A 19,016-nucleotide genomic window follows, 5' to 3' on the forward strand; every position below is an offset into this window, starting at 1 on the left:
TGTGTGTATGGCATTATGAGACTTTGCAAACACCAAGACGTCTGTCTCTTTCACAGAGGTGTGCCAGGCTGAACTCATTCCCTTTCATCTCACTCATCTGTGTAAAGACCTTTATTAGCTAAATGCTCCCCTCCCCACTGACCGTCAGAGGAGCAGCCGTGGGATTTAGAATCATGTCCCTCCTTAAGGAACATAGGAAGCTATTGGCATTTGGATTTAGAATAGCTGGAAAGGCCGTAATGTGCCTAACTAGACACTGACTTATCTGCTCTGGCCTGTGTCATTGATCTGGGATGCCAGTAGTGTAATTTTATAGAACCAAAAATTGGGGCGTTGGGGAAAGCTATTTTTTTTTTCTCCCTGAGAGTTGGGCAGAGGGTTGGCTGCCTTCCTGCTCTGCTGGGGGGCTGGTTTCTCTTTTCCATCCCATCTCCAGTTGCCTGAAGGTGACAGATCAGTGAGAAAGGTGGGCATGGGGGTGGGGGAAGGGGGTAAGATGGCTTCCTTGGTGGACGCCCCGTGCCATGGGCAGACTTTGACAGCCATTCCACTCCACCCCGCACCCCTGCAGGCCAGCGGCGGCTGTGGGAGGCCGTGAAGAGGAGGAGGGCCCTGTGTAAGCGCAAGTCTTGGATGAGCAAGGTCAGCGGCCCCAGAGGGACAGTGGGGGTGCCGGGGGGTGGGGACACTCCCCTCGGTCAGGCCCCTGTCCTGGCAGGTCATCGCGAGCTGCCTTTGGTCTGCCTTCTTCCTGGGCCTTATCGGCCTGGCTAAGTGTCTGTTTCCGCCAGAGCTGGCAGGAGGGGTCTGCGAGCACAGGGGCCTGGGGCAGGTGCATGGTGACAAGTGCACCATCACTTGGCCCTTGCTCTGTCTGTGGACGTAGGGGCCAGCATAGGGGAGGGAACCTTGCTGCCGTCCCCGCCTGCAGCTGTCTGTCTGGACACCTGGCGCTGCTGCCAGCTTCCTTCCCTTCCCCACTGCCCTGCTCCTCCCAGCCAGCCCTGATTTGGTCTGTGGAGTGGAGAGTGCCTTGTCTGACTGTCTGACTCAGTGAACCTTGGCCCATTGTTTGGAGAACAATGCGGGAGGAAGTGAGCCAGCCAGGGCCTTCCTGCCCCACTTCTGCCTCCCAGCTGGGGTGGGATGGGCAGGGCAGAGCTGTGCCCTGGGGTTGGCCACGGGCTCCCTGGCTGCAGTCAGGCAAGTGGAGCAAGTGGAGTCTTTTGTCTGTTTCTTGGGAGCCTGTGGCCTTTTCTGGGGACACTTGTCCTGGACCTTTGCCCAGGTCTAAGAAGAGGAGGAGTGTGTTGAGCGGGCAGGCCGTGGCACACAGGCCAGGGGCCCTGAGGTCTCCCAGCCCTGCACTTGCAGGGTCCAAGCCTGTCGAACCCGAGGCCCCTGTCTCTGGTCTGGAAGCGTCAGGAACTAGTTCCTGGGCTGCAGTAGGGGTCCTGCCTGATACAGCTCTGCCAGCCTTGGGGGCAGCTTCGACTTGCGGTCCCCGACCCCCTCCCTGCCCAGCCAGCCGTGTCTGCCCTCAGCGCCCCCCGAAGCCCAGCTGTCTTCTAGGCTGGGCCCATCACAGCCCTCCCCCAGCATACTCCAGCTCCTGCCCCAGCTCAGGCTCGGATTCTTCTCTGCAGGCAGGAGGAAGGGCAGTGGCTCCCCAGGGAGGGTAGACAGACAGCACCAAGTGGGCAACAGAGAAGGGGCCAGGGCTAAAAATGGACAGGGAGGTGCTGGGGGGCCTAGGGGAGCAGGGGGTGCCACAGAGGCCTTAGCAGGCTGCACTGAGTCTCCTCTGGCCCTGGCGGCCTCCACAGGTGTTCAGCGGGAAGCGGCTGGAAGCTGAGTTCCCACCTCACCACTCCCAGAGCACCTTCCGGAAGCCCTCACCTGGGCCGGGGGCCCCGGCCACTGGGGAGGGTGGTCTGCAGAGCCTCACCTGCCTCATCGCAGAGAAGGACCTGCGTCTCCTGGAGAAGCTGGGGGATGGCTCCTTCGGAGTGGTGCGCCGGGGCGAGTGGGATGCCCCCTCGGGGAAGGCGGTGAGCATCTGAGGCTGACCCCCTTAGTGCCCGTTCTGTGTCTCTCCAGTTATAATGGGATGTGTGTCACTGCCCAGCCACCCCCACGCCCCCTCCCCACTGATACTTGGCTGAATTTAGTTAAGATATAAGTTTGGAGCATAGCTCTTGGGTGGGGCACCGCGTGGGGTACAGGATCTCCCCCAGGGCAGCAGTGCAGAGCCAGCACCCTGCACACACGCGGTGCTTTCTCTCTGGCCCCCGCTTTTTAAATTTTGGGGTCACATTGTCTGGAGGACCATGCAAGAGGAAGTGAGCAGTGTTCACTGGTGTTTCCCAGTTCCAGGCTTAGGGGGTCTCTTCTAGTGATGCTTGGGATCGAACTCAGGGTCCCTGATGCAGAGCTTACATTGTTTCTTGAGCTGTCTCTTTACCCCCACAAAACCTAGTGCTCCACATTGTTGCAGCATTTTATTCAATTAATTTACTTTAAAACATTGTGGAGGAGGGGGTGGATCCTATCCAGCAATGCTGGCTCTGCAGTGGATCACTCAGGGATCACCCTATATATGGTGCCAGAGATCAAACCAGGCTCTGCCACATGCAAGGCAAGCATATTCACCCCTGTGGCATCAATCTCCCAGTTTGCGTTTAACATTTTAATAGCCTCTCACACTGGTCATCTCTGACCTGATGGTCTTTCTCTAACCTGTGCACACCCTCGGGAAAGACTGGCCCTGAGGGGTGGTGTGCCCCCCCCTCCACGCCCGGATCGCATGAGATGCTGGGCTGAGGCCAAGGCTGGCTCAGAGCTGGGCTCTGCGCTGACCTTCGCAGCCTCTGCTCCAAGCAGGTGAGTGTGGCCGTGAAGTGCTTGAAGCCGGATGTGCTGAGCCAGCCAGAGGCCATGGATGACTTTATCCGGGAGGTCAACGCCATGCACTCACTCGACCACCGGAACCTCATCCGCCTGTACGGGGTGGTGCTCACACTGCCCATGAAGATGGTGAGTGCCTACAGCTGCCCCACATTCCTGACCCGCCCTTCGTCTCAGCATCAGACCCGGGGCACTGTGTCCATCTGCAGTTTGTTATTTGCTTGTTAGCAGCATTTCCCTTCTGGGAGGGGCTGGCCCTGGAACCTTGTTTTTGATTTGGGCCATCCCCAGCAGTGCTCAGGAGCGGCTCCGGGCAGCATGTGGGAGACCCTGTGTGGTATCAGACTGCTGAGCCAGGCTGGGTGGGTTGTATATGCACCATACACTGTATACTGTGTCTCCAGCTCTGGCCAGAGAATTTGGTTTTTCACCTGAACCTCTCTTTCTGGGGCCCATGGGGAGTGCTCGCCACCCTTGGTGGGGTGTGGGGCTTGAGCTCACAGTCACCTGCGCCCTGGTCTCCGGCCTCTCGCCTACCCCTCGGGCCAGCTTCCCTGGGCTGTCCCAGGGGTAGGCCTAGGGACAGAGGAGAGGGAGGGTGGGGCTCATGGCTGCCTCCCTCTGCATGGCCCCAGGTAACAGAGCTGGCGCCCTTGGGCTCGCTGCTGGACCGGTTGCGCAAGCACCAGGGCCGCTTCCTCCTGGGCACGCTGAGCCGCTACGCAGTGCAGGTGGCCGAGGGCATGGGCTACCTGGAGTCCAAGCGCTTCATTCACCGAGATCTGGCTGCCCGCAACCTGCTGCTGGCCACCAGGGACCTGGTGAAGATTGGGGACTTCGGGCTGATGCGCGCATTGCCCCAGAATGACGACCACTACGTCATGCAGGAGCACCGCAAGGTGCCCTTCGCCTGGTGAGGACCCAGTCCCAACCGGCTCCCTGCTCTGGGCTCATCTGGGCCTGACTGGCCATCTTGTCCGCCACCCCCTTCACTTCTCCAGCGGAGATGGGGGGCCCTCCTGGACCCTGTCGACTGTGACCAGGGCCTCTCCACACACTGTCCAGTCTGCTGTGTGACTCAATCTTGGATGACCCTCAAATCCAGAAATTACCGCCCCCCCCCCCAGTTAGAAGCCCACTCCAGATCTGATCCCTGAGCCTTAGACCTCCCTCCCTGCTTCCCTCCTCTGGGAACCCTGCTTCTTCTCACCTGGTCTGCCTTTGAGGAAAGGAGCGAGCTGGGGGCTTTTATTCCCAGTTTTTGCATGCCATCTTCAGGAGCTTCCTGCCCCTGTCTACTTCCTGTGCACCCCATATCAGATGCTGCCATGGCTCACCTCTTGGTGTGCCCTAGCCGCTGCCAGGTGTGGCACCTGGCAGGATGGCTATAGAAGGAGAGTTTTGGTTTGGGCTGTGGGAGGGTCCCCTGAGGCGCCTTCTCCATGACCCCTGCTGCTGCCAGGTGTGCCCCCGAAAGCTTGAAGACCCGCACCTTCTCCCACGCTAGCGACACCTGGATGTTTGGGGTCACCTTGTGGGAGATGTTCACCTACGGCCAGGAGCCCTGGATTGGCCTCAATGGCAGTCAGGTAGGGTGCCCTCAGATGTTCCCCCCTGGCCTCTGCCCAGCCTGGTCTTGCTGGAGTGTACCCCCTCAGCTGGTTCCCTCCACCGGAGCTCTGGCCTGGACTCATGAGCCTCGCGGGTAGCAGAGGCTGGGGTACAGGCCTGTTCCCTAGATAGGGGAGAGGTGGAGAGTGCATGCCTGCACCCCCTCCCCTTCCCCAGATCCTGCATAAGATCGACAAGGAGGGCGAGCGGCTGCCTCGGCCTGAGGACTGCCCACAGGACATCTACAATGTCATGGTCCAGTGCTGGGCCCACAAGCCAGAGGACAGGCCCACCTTTGTGGCCCTCCGGGATTTCCTGCTGGAGGTGAGAGCTGCCTCGGGCTTGGGCCTGCAGGGGCAGGCTGGGCTGTGTAGGCCGTGACCTGTATCTCTCTGCAGGCCCAGCCCACTGACATGAGGGCCTTGCAGGACTTCGAGGAGCCTGACAAACTGCACATCCAGATGAATGACGTCATCACAGTCATCGAGGGCAGGTGGGGAGTCAGGGGTGTGCAGGGAGGGGCTGTGGCTCCATGCCCCGACAGTGCTGACTCTGGGGTGATGGGATTGAACAAAGGTCCGCTCACGCAAGGCCAGCCAACCTCACCTGATGCCTGTCCTAGGGCCTCTGCCCACCACTCCGCTCCAGTGGGCAGGAGACTCAGCCTTGTGTGGGAGCCTCAGTTGGGGTTCTGGAACCCCTGACTGGTCCTTCTCCAGGCCCCTCCTCTCCTCACTGGGACTCCTGTGTGTCCCCCCTTATATCCCAGCCCCCAGCCTCTGTCCCCTGGGGGACTCTATCGTGGCTCCTCCTTGCCTCCAGGCTGCATCATGCAGACCCTGTTATCTGCCTGCAGCCACCCAGCCCCTGTCCCCCCCTCCACACACACACTGCACCCTCTGTTGTCTGATCCCCAGGAACTGGATGGGCAGGGTAGGGGTTAGAGAGATGACCGGAAGGCAAGCAGGGACAGGAAGACCCTTGCTCCTGTGCTCCCAACAAGCAGGGGCCTGGGGCTGGGGTGGTGGCCGCCAGCGTAGACGACTGGGGTTGGCGGAGTTGACCCCAGAGCCGGCTGCAGCTCCCTGGTAGGAAGGCTGACCAGCAAGTGCGTGTGTGGGCAGGGGTGTGTGTGGGGGGGTGGGCCAGAGCAGGCAGTGGCCTGGGTCTGAGGGATGGAGGAAGAGACTGCAGGAACACCTGCTGCAGGGGCACCCGAGAGCCTCAGCCCGTGGCCCACCCGCAGCCCAGGAGCTAGGGGTGTCTGCCCGTGCACCTTCACTCTGCTTCCCAGGGGAGACTTGGTTGCTTGTGTTTGTGGAGTGTGTGCCTTGGGGCCACGCCTGGAGCTGGCTGCCGTGGGTGGGGCTGGGTCCCCCCTCCTGGGAGGCCCCATGGGCATGGCCGGCCACTCTTCTGGCCCTGCACTGGACCCTGCGCCGCCTCCTGTGCCTCAGGCCTCCTCGAACCTCAGCACCTGCCTTTGGGCCTCCAGAGCTGTCCGGTGGTGGGAGGAGAGGGGCGGGGGGGGTGCGGGCGGCGGTGCACAGTGTGGCTGCCTACCCTGGCCTGTGTCCAGGTTGTCCTGTTTGTGCCCACTGGGGTGGGCTTGTCTGCGGGGCTCGTGGTGTGTCTGTGTCCTGCCAGCCCGGGCCACTGGCAGTCCCCACGTGCATCTGGGCAGCCGCAGGTTAGACCCCCAGGGACACTCCTGACCTAGCCCCAGGGCCAGGTGGGGAGGCCAGCTCGGCTGGACACAAGTCTTTGCTCTGTTTCTTGGTTCAGAGAAGGGACAGAGGCACTGAATGCCATTCTCAAATGTGCCCGTAGGGAGAGGGGCAAGAGTCGGAGCTGCTCTCGAGATGGTGGTCTTCCGGAGTGCCCGGCGGCACTGGCCGCCCCCTCAGGACCGCATCAGCCCCCACACACTGGGCTTGGGCCTTTCCGCCCTGTGGTGGCCCCAGAGCTGTTCTCTGCAGCCCTGTCCCCAGGCGGGTGCACAGGGGCAGCTGAGACAGAGCCTTGCCTGCAGGGAGGGTGGCCCGGAGTTCCTGGCGTGGGTGCTTGCGGAGGGCCTTTGTGTCCTGCCCTCTCAGAGGCGGGGTGGTCGAGCTGCTCCAGGGAAAGGGGGGGGTGGTATCCCCTCTGGCTTTGCTGAGAGTTCGCACAGGAAGCAGGAGCTGGCGTCCGGGCCACCCTGCGTGCACTGCCCGTGCGTTTTGCTCCAGACTGCCTCTGCACCCCCGCTCAGAACACCCTAAAAGTTGGGGTCCACAGTTACGTGAGGGCTGTGTAGAGCCCGGGAGCAGTGGGGATGGGGAGCAGCGGCAGGGCCTGGCTGCGGGTCGGGGACAGCCCCCTCCTGTCCATCTGGCTATTTTCGGATGGGCTTTGTCCCTTCCAGGGTGTCGCCTCCCTTCTTCCTTCCCTTCCTGCCCTGCCCACCCGCAGGCAGGGCTGCTGCTCACAGGGTGGCTGTGTCTGGGAGCGGGCTGGGCACTGCCATGCTTCCACGGAGCTGCCAGGTGGCCTTTCATCTCTGGGTGCGGGCCGTGGCATTGCCTCGTGGGGCCACTGGGGAGGGTGGGGCAGAAGCCTAGGCTTCTCCGCCTCCGTCCAGCCTCCCAGCTCCCCTTGGTGCATGTGTCGGGGGATGGCCCCAGGATGGGGGTGTGTACCTGGCATTGGCAGCGGGGCACGCCTCCTCCAGGCTGGGCCACAAGGCAGCTCCAGAGTACGAGTAGGCGCGAGACTCCCCCCCAGATGGGGCCACACTGCCAGCAGGCGAGGCGGTTGGGAGAGGCATGCCGGCCAGAGCCTGGCTCTGCGTGGAGGGGCAGCATTCCTGGGACCAGCTAAGAGAGGGATCAGGTCCAAAAGAGGGTCGGGCCCGCCTGGCAGGCAAGATGGTCCTGAGCCTTCTGGGTCTCTGATAAACTTGGCAGGTGATGTCACAGGTGTGGATATTCCCTCAGGGCAAGGATGTGTGTAGGTCTCTGGTGGTTCGGGCTCCTGGGGAGGGCTGATCCCGGCACCTGCTCCCAGGCCCGCCCCTCACCATGGCCATCTCTCACAGGGCTGAGAACTACTGGTGGCGTGGGCAGAACACAAGGACGCTGTGCGTGGGGCCCTTTCCTCGGAACGTGGTCACCTCCGTGGCCGGCCTGTCTGCGCAGGACATCAGCCAGCCTCTGCAGAACAGCTTCATCCACACAGGGCATGGGGACAGTGACCCGCGCCACTGCTGGGGCTTCCCCGACAGGATTGATGAGTGAGGACGTGGGGAGGGCCGAAGGACCCCCGGCACTGGAGGAGCCAGTTCCCTGCTCTGCTGCTGGCCTTCACTCTGCTGGGACCCAGGGCGGGGCACAGGCCGGGACCGTGAGCTGTGTCCCCGCAGTTCGCTTCCTTTTCCCTTGGCTCACTCTGGACTTGGGTGGGGCCTGGGTCTCCTGTAATGGAAGGATGAGGTCACTGGGGCCAGCATTAGCCACTTCTTAGGAGCTGGCTGGCCTCAGGGGGCTTCCAGGCCTGGCTCTAGTCGCCCTTTCTCTCCTGATCACTCAAGACGTTTTTCCACTCTCAGAAGCCTGGTAAAGAAGGCTTCCCCCCAGGAGCCCTGGAAACAACCAGTAACCAGAGCTTCCCACCTTCTTAGTCAAGAGTTTCAGGAGCTCTAAACCTTGAAACTTTCATAACATCATCTCAGTACTTATACCAACCTAAAGTAATGGATGATCAAATACAGTAAAACATAAAAAGGAAAGAAGACCCTTCCCTTCCTGTCCCTCCTTAACACATGTGTGCATGTGTACTCACACAAACACACACACCTTCCCCATGTGTGCCCCCAACATGCATGCACACATGCTCACATGCCCAGGGCGAGTGTGGGGAGGGAATGCAGGCCCCTCCTGAGGGGCTGGTGCCCTCTGCCCTCTACGGCCTGCTGTGGCCAGCCCAGCTGTGCCTCTGGGGACCCTGCCATTCAGGGGAGGGGCTGAATTGGTGCGGGGGATGGGTGGGAGGGCTGCAGCAGAGCAGCCAGCGGGCAGCTGCAGGCATAGGTCCCACAACTGCTCTGCCTCTCAGGTGTTCGCGGAGCTGCTGCCAGCCCAGGTCTCCATCTATGCCTCTCTGTGCCTCTCAGGCCTGTGGGAAGGGAGCGGGGAAGGTCAGGGTCCAGGGAAGGGAGTCCTCCCTCTGGCCCGGGGCTCCTGGGGACAGAGGCCTCCCTGCACCTTTTGACCTCGTTCTGTCCCCACAGACTGTATCTGGGGAACCCCATGGACCCTCCCGACCTGCTGAGCGTGGAGCTAAGCGCCTCCCACTCCACTCCGCATCTCAGAAGGGGTAGAAGTAAGTACCCTCCTCCTGGGCCCCTGAGAGGGTCTCTGGCTTCTGGGGCACCTGGGTCCGGGCCGCAGTGGGGACAGCTGTGCTTCTGGCTGCAGCTGGGCATGGGGGGGGGACAGATGGATGGACAGGGAGAGGCAGCTGTATCCAACAGGGTGGCCCTTCTCCCCTTCCCGCCTGGCCGGGACCGCAGCCTCTCCTGAGCCCCTGTCCCACTCTCCATGGCTTCCTTGTGACCCCAGGCCACTGCGTTTCATTGTCCTGCCCATGACTTTCCACTCCCATTTGCTGCCTGTCTGTCTGTGCTCACATACCACCTGCTCACCTCTCTCCCCCTCCATCCCTCCCCTCCCTCTCTCCATCTCTCTCCCCTTCCATACCTCCCCCCTTCCTTCCCCCTCCCTCCATCTCTCTCCCCCTCCATCCCTCTCTCCCTCCCTGTCCCTCTCTGCTCATTCCCTTTCTCCCTCTCTCTCCCCCTCCCTCCCTCTGTCCCTCTCTTCTCCTCCCTCCCTCTCTCCCTGTCTCCCCCTCCCTTCCTTCCTCCCGCCCGCCCTCCCTCTCTCCTCCTCTCCCCCTCCCTCCCTCCTCTCTCCCCCTCCCTCCCTCTCTCCTCCTCTCTCCCCCTCCCTCCCTCCTCTCTCCCCCTCCCTCCCTCTCTCCTCCTCTCTCCCCCTCCCTCCCTTCCTCTCTCCCCCCTCCCTCCGTCCCTCTCTTCCCCTCCATCCCTCCCTCCCTCCTTCCCCCTCCCTCTCTCTCTGTTTCCCTCTCTTCTCCTCCCCCTGCCCCACCCTCTCTCTCACTGCCCACATGCTCCTCTGCGCCCACCCTTTGCTCTCCGCATGGCCTTTCTCAGGGGAGCCTCCTCCGCGTCCACCTCAGCCCACCGTCTTCACGCACAGTAAGTGGAGCTGCTTGGGCTTAGGCCCTCCTCCTCTTCCTCCTCCTCCCCACTTGGGGGGCAGCAAACTGAGCTTGCCCCCGCCCCCTCGGGCTCGCCAACCCACAGGCCAGTGTGGGTTTCCCCCTGGCCGGCTGGACAGTGCCCATGGGCTGGAGCCGGCTCTGGTCTTGACTGGCCCGGCCACGGCGCCTGAAAGGGGCCACGTGCCCAGGGACAGGGCTGGACACAAGTCCGACACCTGTCCATCGGGGAGATTTGGCTGCTCTAGTGAGCTGGGGGAAGCTGTGAGAGTCGGGCATGGGGGGAGCTGTGAGGGTCTGGTGTGGGGGGCTGTAAGGGTGGGGCGTGGGGGAACTGTAAGGGTGGGGCGTGGGGGGAGCTGTGAGGGTCGGGCGTGGGGGGTCTTGTAAGGGTCGGGCGTGGGGGGGTCTGTAAGGGTCAGGCGTGAGGGGAAGTTCTGATGTGCAGGGCCCCTTCCCCTTCCCCTTCCCACTCTGCTGGCGGCGGGCCCTCTCTTCCCACAGAGCCCACCTACGACCCCGTGAGCGAGGACCCGGACCCGCTGTGCAGCGACCTGCGGCGGCTCAGCCTGCGGAGGCCGGGGCCGCCCCAGGGGCTCGGGCTGGCCAAGCCCCTGGCCGGGGGAAGGGGTGGTGGGGCCGCCGAGGTCGCGCTCATCGACTTTGAGGGGGACGCCGTGCTCCCGGCCCCGCGCCCCTGTGCGCCCTCGCTGGCGCAGCTGGCCCTGGACGCCGTCTCCCTGCTGGACAAGACCCCGCCTCAGAGCCCCACGCGGGCCCTACCCCGGCCCCTGCACCCCACGCCCGTGGTGGACTGGGATGCGCGCCCCCTGCCCCCGCCGCCCGCCTACGACGACGTGGCCCTGGACGAGGACGCTCCGCCGGTGTGCCCGGCCAGCCCGGCGTGCGCAGCGCGGCTCTTCGGGGCGCTGCAGCAGGAGTGCCTGCGGGAGCGCCTGCGGGAGGGCTGGGAGCCCACGCGGGAGCCTGCGCAAGGCCCACCCGCCCCGCCACGGCCGCCGCCCCGCCTGCCGCCACGCCAGCCCCCGCCGCCCATGCCCACCACGCAGAGCTTCGCGCCCGACCCCAAGTACGCCAGCCCTCAGGTGACGCAGGCCGCCGGGCCCCGCGCCGCACCCTGCATCCTGCCCATCGTGCGCGACGGCAGGAAGGTCAGCAGCACCCACTACTACCTGCTGCCCGAGCGCCCGCCCTACCTGGAGCGCTACCAGCGCTTCCTGCGCGAGGCCGCGGGGCCTGAGCCACCCGGCGCGCCCGCCCCCGCGCCCACCGCCACCGTGCGGCCCATGCCCCACGCGGCCCCTGACCCCAAGGCCAACTTCTCGGCCAACAACAGCAACGCGGGGGACGTGCCCGCCGACAAGGTCCAGACGGTGAGTGCGGGCCTGGGGGCCGGTGGGCGACGCCCCACCCCCTATGCTGATAGGGTGGGTGTGCCCAGCTGCAGGCCATGGTTCATGGGGTGACCACAGAGGAGTGCCAGGCGGCCCTGCAGAGCCACAGCTGGAGCGTGCAGAGGGCAGCCCAGTATCTGAAGGTACCACTGTCCCCAGCCCAGCATGACTTGGTGGGTTCCCGAGACCCTTCCCCCACCCCACAACCCAGGCTCTCTGTCCCTAGGTGGAGCAGCTGTTCGGGCTGGGGCTGCAGCCACGAGGCGAATGTCACAAGGTGTTGGAGATGTTTGACTGGAACCTGGAGCAGGCCGGCTGCCATCTTCTGGGCTCCTGCAACCCTGCCCACCACAAGTGAGTGCCACCTGGCACGGCAGCAGAGCACGTGGGGCAGGGCAAGGCTGTGTCTGGGGAGTCTGCTCTGCCGCTTGGTTAGATGAACTGCAGAGGGTCTAGGGAGGCGGCTAAGAGCTGATCAGCACCCCCTAGGCCAGTCCCCAGCACTGCTGGGTTCCTCTGACCACTGCCAGGAACGACCTCCCAAGCACAGAGCTGGGAGTATCCCTGAGCAGTTCAGTGTGTGATCTGGCCCCCAAAAAAGCAAGCCCCAGGAACAAGCCAGGTGGGCTGACAAGTAAAAGAGGGAATTTAAGTTGTTGAAGGGGGTTACATTTCAGTCTCCAGGTAGCTTAAACATCTTTCTCCTCTCATGTAATGCTTCCCTTTAAGCAGTATCTGCAAGTTTGAGTGCCTTTGTTAAGGACTGTCCCACAAATCATTACCTTCCAGATTTTTTGGTTTTTGTTTGTTTGGGGGCCACACCAGGAGATACTCAGGGGTTATTCCTGGCTCTGCACTCAGGAATTATTCCTGGTGGTGCTTGGGGGACCATATGGGATGCTGGGGATCAAACCTCTGTGCAAGGCAAACAGCCTCCCTGCTGTACTATGTCTCCAGCCCCACCTTCTGGTTTTATTTTTTTAATGCACATTTTATTTTTTTAATGCCTTACATATGGCTGATCCCGTTTGATTCCCGACACCACTCATGGTCACCAGAGCCCTGCTGGGAGTGATCCCGGAACAGAGTCAGGAATAAGCCCCGAGCACTGCCAGAAGTGGCCTCAAAACAGAACAAGCAAACACATCTCTCCGTAGTACAGAATGTACAGATTGACCCATGGATCGTTCGTGAGATGAGAAGGTCTGGAGGCGTGGTGGGCGGCCCCTGGTACACCCAGCCTAGTGCCTCGCTCCTGCTCACTCTTCCCGATTCACAGCCAGAGAAGCCCAGGTTTTCTCTGTCCGGCTCAGCATTGCATACTCAAGTACTCAATATTGCTGTTCTTGTGGTTTACATTAAAAGGGGAGGGGCAAATCCTGGGATAGTAAGTTCAGAAACCACTTTCTAACCAGTTTTCCAAGAGTACCAGTGACTGCCTACTCACGGACACGGGTTTCTCATTGCTTTCTGTCTTGCAGGCGCTGAGCTGTCCGGAGAGCTGAGGGTTTTCCCTGAAGGAATCACTTTGAGTCTGTCTATCCAAAGGGTGGGGAGACGCCCCACCCGGGACTGGAGGACCTGGCTTCCCTGGCCGTGGCAGCCGGCAGCTGGGAGCCTGCCTTGCTCATCTCTCCCTCCCCTGTCCTATAACTGGTGCAGCCTACAGGCCCCAGCCCAGCTGCAGGAGGGAGTGCTGTGAGGGCAGGCCCTGTGGCTCAGGTCCCTGGCAGGGCGTGACTGGAGGGTGTCCCTGCGGGCGGGGAGCCAGGCTTCCCCAGAAAGGGAGGGTGTGTGGGTGACCCAGGAAGGTGGGCCTGCACCCAAGGGCCCTACCCCAGGGAGCCTCTGCGGGCAGTCGTGGATGGTCGAACAAACTGTGACTGAGGACTGTAGCCTGGCACTCGTTGGACGTGGCTGAAGCAGAGCCAGGCTGCCAGAGCTCTCTGTGGGGTGAGCCCCGGGTGGAAGGAGACCAAGGGGGCAGCCGCTCGGGAGGGTCGCCCGTGCCTCCTCTGACCCAGCTCTCCCCTGTGCTGTTCTGTGTTGCCAATGTTGCCTCCCCAGCTATGCTCTGTGCTTCTCCCAGAGAAATAAAGCTGATTTCTATTTTAAAGTTACATGCTCGAGTCTGACTCTGCCTGTTCTTTGCCTCTGGCTCCTCAGACCCTAAAGCATAGAGCAGCAGGTCTCGTAGCACCCCCTCTGGCCAGCGTGACAGAGTGTAGGCTTGGGAGCCCCCACCCCAGGCTCTGGGAAGTGCTCTGGATGACACAGTGTGAGTGGGATGTCTCAGCTGGGACAGAGTCGACAGTCAGCAAGAATCAGCCTTCAATATGTTCTTTTTCTCCCCTGAGTCACAATTCAAAGAATAAACCACAGAGCCCCCACTGCAGCTGCCTCTAGCATCTGTTCCTTGCATGTTTCTTCCCCCCCCCCCACTTAGTTTGAAGGGTTCTGTGGCAGTATTGGGGGGGGTTCCCACTTACTCAGGTTGGGATACACATTTGGGTTGTCTTGCCTGTTTGAGCAGGTACCTTTGGATGGAAGGGTATTCTGGTGATCCCGAATCCATTGCAGTTTCCACCACACTACAGTTGGACGTGGGTGGTTCTTTGCTTGTGAGTCAGTCCACAGAGGGAGTTCTGGAGAGCTCAGTTCTGGAGGCGGCAAGATGAGGCGCAGCTCTGGTGTCTGGAGGGGGTGCTGAACGGGGTGCAGGCTTCCCGACTGCCCATTTTGACAGCTAGAAAAGAATGTCTATATAGTTTTGATTTGTAGTTATCAAATGAAAAAACATTTAAAAATTGTCCACTGCTATTTCATCACCTATGAACTACCTATTAATATCTTTGGTCTGTTAGAAAGTTAGATGGTAAGTAGTTTTTCTCAACCAGAGGCAGTTTGTTTTCCCTCTGAGTCCCCAGGATATTTTATTTTTTTAATTTTTATAAGGTTTTTCACAATAATTTGTTACATTTAATATTTCAACACCAATCTCACCATCATTACACCTTCCCATGACCATATTTTGAATGTTTCCACCCCAACACCTAACCCTGCCCCCAAAGTAGGCACTGTAGCACTGTTGTCCCGTTGTTCATCAATTTGCTCAAGCGGGCACCAGTAACGTCTCCATTGTGAGATTTATTGTTACTGTTTTTGGCATATTGAATTCGCCATGGGTAGCTTGCCAGGCTCTGTCATGTGGGCAGGATACTCTTGGTAGCTTGCTGGGCTCTCTGAGAGGGACGAAGGAATTGAACCCAGGTCGGCCGAGTGCAAACTGCTATCACTCCAGCCCCCAAAGCAGGACCTAAATAATTTATTTTTTATAATAATAATATTATTGCTTATTATGAATAATCTGCTAAAAATGATCCCAAAAAGTTTCCTTAGAGGAAAGTATGTGAAAATTGTTGTATCACCCTGGAGTCAGTAAGCCCTTGTATAAGAGATTACTAACATGTGGTTAAAGGTTGAGCCTTGTTGGGCTGGAGCAATAGCACAGCGGGTAGGGCATTTGCCTTGCATGTGGCTGACCCGGGTTCAAATCCCAGCATCCCATATGGTCCCCTGAGCACCGCCAGGAGTAATTCCTGAGTGCAGAGCCAGGAGTAACCCCTGGGTGTGACCCAAAAAGCAAAAAAAAAAAAAAAAAAAAAACCATTGAGCCTTGTCTGCTAATGTGTGTGTACAAATATATATATATGTGTGTATATATATATGTACTATATATTTATATGTAATTTTTTCCCCGAGATTGGTTGCATTTTACTTTACACTCCATCAAATGTGGCATACTACTCTTGGTACATCAGTGGTGCAGAATATGAGTGTCTCGTGGCTGTGTGCTCCAGGAATTCTAAAATTTTAAATATAGTGACACAGCTGAGGTTAATTTAATTTTTTTTAATTGGATAATGACTTTGGGGTCTGGAGGCATCTCTGAGGCATGTTGCTCTCATCTTGCTCTCTTCGAGAGATTCATTTGTGAGTGTCTGGATCATGGCTGTTAATATGCTTATACCCAGGATATTTTAAAGGGGTCACAGATGAAACCTCAATGGGAGGCTCTGGCATGAGAGTTCGGGGGCCAACTGACAGGGTACGGTGGGAGGGGTGGGGTCCAGAAGGAATCAAGGTCACAAGGAAGCCACCGTTGGAAAAGGTGGATAGGAACTGGATTTTAGTAAATGACTAAATCAAGCAAATTGGCCTTTGAGTTTTACCTTATCATCTGTACTTTCATTTACTTTTAAATTTTTATATTTTGATGTATTGAGCCTGGAAATACAGTGGATAAGGTGACCAGCCCAGATTTGACTCCTGACATCACATTTGGTCTTCTGCGCATCACCAGGAGTGGTCCATGAGCACGGCCCCCAAAATAATACATTTCATTTCATATTTGTCTAGGACTCCATCCAGCTGGGCTCAAGGCTCACTACTGGATGTTTTTAGGGGGCTCTGTGTGGGGCTGGGAATCAAACCAGGCTTGGTCACATCAACACTTACTTTCTGTCTGGCCCACATCATCTGCACTTCTCACAAAAAACTCCTTTGAAAGCAACAAGCTGACAGCATCTTCTGTTAGAACCAGAAGAGGGGCCCGGCTTCTGTGTATGCTGGTGCCACCCTTCCAGCATGATGGGCCTGATGAGGGAGGGAGGACTGCAGGGTTCTGACCCAAACATGCAGGAGCTAAGTCACAGCACTGCAATGAAAAAATAGAGAAAACATTCTTGATCTTGGCATCTGACTCCTGGCTCTGAACTCCACCACTCCAAACTGTTTGATCTTGGAAAATGATTGATCTCTTCGACCTGTAAACAGGGTTACCTTCCCAAGGGGTTGTGAAATGAGGGGTGCCAGAGGCTCCTAAGCCCTGCATTGCCTGGGTGAGGGTTGGGAGCTCAGTTCATGTTCAGCTCTGTGTTCCTTTCACATTTCCCCTTGATTGTTTTCTTTTGATGAACAAGTTGTTCTTTCACTATGAAGTCCTTCCTATTTATAGACCGAGGATGCCTTTGGACTCCATTTTACAAAGCCCCTTTTTTGCATAAACAATAGCAGAGGTAATATATTTCAGAATGATTTCTTTGTACGGCATCTGGGGGTCCCTGAAACAGTGTCCTTGACTAGCTAGACACACGGTTCCCTAAACTCTAGCATTTCCTGCTATTTTTCTTGCTTACCAGCAATTGGCAGCACACTTGGGTGGGTGGAAAAGCTCTCAAGGGAGGAAGCTGAAGAGACCCAGGCTGCTGCTGAACCGGAGCCCCATGGCACCATGCTGAGCTCAAGCCCCGATGTAGACTGGGCCACGTTGTGTGTGTCCCGGGAGCCACAGCTCAGGACTGTGGCCAGCTGCCTTGGGGAAGAAAAGACATGGGAATGGGGTAGAGCAGGGAGGGAGCAGCGTAGGTGGCGCGGGCCGAGCTGTGGCAGCACACAGGGCTCTGAGTCCTGCTGGGCCAGGCTGGAGCCTGAGTCCTCCAGTGGCTTCTGGTGGGCAGGCCTGGGGCCTGCTAATGACCCTGAGTATAGGTTCTTAGTTGGAAGCTTGCCATGGGGAGGGGAGAAGAGGGATAGGGCAGGGCAGGGACCACTACATGGATAGAAGGAAGTGGTCACTCCTTCTATCCTAGGACTGGGTAGGGGACCCTGTTCGGAACAATATTGGAAATCCCAGTGCCTAAAAGAAAGAAAAAAGGACCTGCCCTAGAGGCAGTCTGGGGGTGGGAGAGGGAGAGGAACTGGGGACCCTGGTGATGGGATTGGTATGGGACCATTGTATGCCTGAAGCTTAATTATGAATGACGTTTTAACTTTGTGAGTCATGGTGGGCAACTCAACCAAAAATTTTAAATAAATGACCCTGGGTCATGCAGCCACCTTGAGAAATGCTGGTCTTTGTCCGCAAAGGGAGACCGGATAGGACAAACTGAGAGGAGTGAGGAGGGGTCTGTTCCAGGAGGGTCTGCTTGAAAGCTGCCTTCCTGCTGCCACCACGTGGAGGGTCAAGCAAGTGCGTCCCACTGGACACTGGGGACTCCGGGGTGTCCTTCCTTTGAAACAAATGGATGCTTGCAGAATTGTGAGCTAGTCCAAGGGCTCCTTCAGCCCCATCCTGGTTGAGCACAGGAGTTTCCTACCTTCAGTTCTTGGGTCAGTGCTTCTCCGCAGGGGGATAAAGGTTGAAAAGCACTGGTCTAGGGCCAGTGCTGTAATCAAGTCCAAATCTCTTCCTTGGGGGGCTGGAGCTATAGCACAGTGGGTAGGGCATTTGCCTTGTACACGGCCAACCCGGGTTCGATTCCCAGCATCCCATATGGTCCCGAGCACAGCCAGGAGTAATTCCTGAGTGCAGAGCCACGAGTAACCCCTGTACATCACCGGGTGTGACCCAAAAAGAAAAAAAAAACACAAATCTCTGCCTTGCATACATGATAGCTGGATTCCATCTCTGGCACCACACACAGACACACACACACACACACACACACACACACACAAAGGAGGAGAAGGAAAAGGAGGAGAGAATAAATGAAATCACTCTGGAGTGTCACCTTTTCATCAGTCCAAGGTGAAATGATTTGAACAAAACCACAATTTCTTAAAATTATTCAGTATGGGGCCGGAGCAGTAGTCCAGTGGGTAGGGTGTTTGCCTTGCATGCAGCCAACCCGGGTTCAATTCCCAGCATCCCATATGGTCCCCTCAAGCACCGTCAGGACTGATTCCTAAGTGCAGAGCCAGGAGTAACCTCTGAGCATTGCTGGGTGTGATCCCCCCCACACACAAAAATTTATTCAGTATGATTTTATTCTGCCGAATTCTGAGGCTTTATCCCCTATAGCTTTGGTATTGTTTTTCTGTTTGTTTTGGTTTTTGATGTTTTGGGTCAGACACAATGGTTCTCAGGACTTGCTCCTGGCTCTCTGCTCAGGGATCACCCCTGGAGGTGCTTGGGGAGCCATCTATGGTGCAGGGGATGGAACTGGGGATGGCCACTTGCAAGATGAAAACCTTGAGCCCTGTATATTTCTACCAGTTGTGGTATTGAAGTGGCTGTTCATGGTAGTGATGGCCATGTTGAACAGTGAGTTTATACCCACCCCTAATGGAGCTTGCTGTCACCAGGAATTTCATATTTTCATGACTCCTGAAATCTGTCTTCTGAACCCTTGGACAAGAGTACTCTGGGGATGTTACTCACTGGAATAACACAAGTTCCATCTCTGCACAACTCCACATTGCTGAGTGCAATTCAAAATGTAATTTTATTAAATCACTGAATTACAAAGTTACCAAGTGACTCATGATTAAGTTTCAGCTGTGCAATGACATAAGTCTCTTCACCAATGTCCACTTCCCTCCACTAATGTCCCAGGCTATCATTCCCCCACCGCAATCCCCAACCTGTGCCTAGCTGAATGCAATCTTGTGTCACAACCAAGCCCTCTGTCATTGCAGTAATAGCAACTAAGGCAAGGGATCAGGGTGGCTGCTTGTGGATTATGCAACACCTTCTACTGGTAACATGTGACATTGCAGTCTCAGACTACATTTCTGAGGGGAGAATGTGTAAAAAGTTAACTTTAATTAAAAAAAAAAGTTCAGAGGTTGCTGGCCCAGGTCCATGGGTATTTAAGGAAACTTATCCCAGGAAAACTGGGAGGGAAGGTAACAAGTTTGTCTTTCATCTGGAGCCCAACTTTCATCTTTCACCTAGGGTCTAATGTCAGGAAAAGGAACTGGTAAGAGCCAGCCATGAACCCAGGAATAAACCCAGCAGCT

The 19,016-nt window shown here is 57.9% G+C and overlaps 1 protein-coding gene across 12 annotated transcripts in view; it reads left to right on the forward strand.

Annotated features, from left to right (window-relative positions):
- Nucleotides 1-13,333, forward strand: part of TNK2 (tyrosine kinase non receptor 2) — a 38,401-nt gene extending 25,068 nt beyond the window's left edge. For 2 of the 12 annotated variants that reach the window (XM_055125183.1, XM_055125180.1), the window contains exons 3-16: nucleotides 572-642; nucleotides 1,827-2,051; nucleotides 2,881-3,036; nucleotides 3,543-3,820; nucleotides 4,370-4,496; nucleotides 4,696-4,842; nucleotides 4,917-5,011; nucleotides 7,595-7,789; nucleotides 8,786-8,877; nucleotides 9,731-9,775; nucleotides 10,279-11,192; nucleotides 11,261-11,356; nucleotides 11,440-11,567; nucleotides 12,695-13,333. In XM_055125183.1, coding sequence (XP_054981158.1) covers nucleotides 572-642; nucleotides 1,827-2,051; nucleotides 2,881-3,036; nucleotides 3,543-3,820; nucleotides 4,370-4,496; nucleotides 4,696-4,842; nucleotides 4,917-5,011; nucleotides 7,595-7,789; nucleotides 8,786-8,877; nucleotides 9,731-9,775; nucleotides 10,279-11,192; nucleotides 11,261-11,356; nucleotides 11,440-11,567; nucleotides 12,695-12,701 — 2,576 coding nt within the window. In that variant the 3' untranslated portion in view covers nucleotides 12,702-13,333. Of the gene's footprint in view, nucleotides 1-571; nucleotides 643-1,826; nucleotides 2,052-2,880; nucleotides 3,037-3,542; nucleotides 3,821-4,369; nucleotides 4,497-4,695; nucleotides 4,843-4,916; nucleotides 5,012-7,594; nucleotides 7,790-8,785; nucleotides 8,878-9,730; nucleotides 9,776-10,278; nucleotides 11,193-11,260; nucleotides 11,357-11,439; nucleotides 11,572-12,694 lie in introns of those variants that run through there. The other 10 variants (XM_055125176.1, XM_055125181.1, XM_055125178.1 and 7 more) reach the window with 10 other exon arrangements.
- Nucleotides 13,334-19,016: the final 5,683 nt, after the last annotated feature.

The sequence above is a fragment of the Sorex araneus genome, chromosome 2, assembly GCF_027595985.1.
Source record: "Sorex araneus isolate mSorAra2 chromosome 2, mSorAra2.pri, whole genome shotgun sequence".
Lineage (NCBI taxonomy): Eukaryota > Metazoa > Chordata > Mammalia > Eulipotyphla > Soricidae > Sorex > Sorex araneus.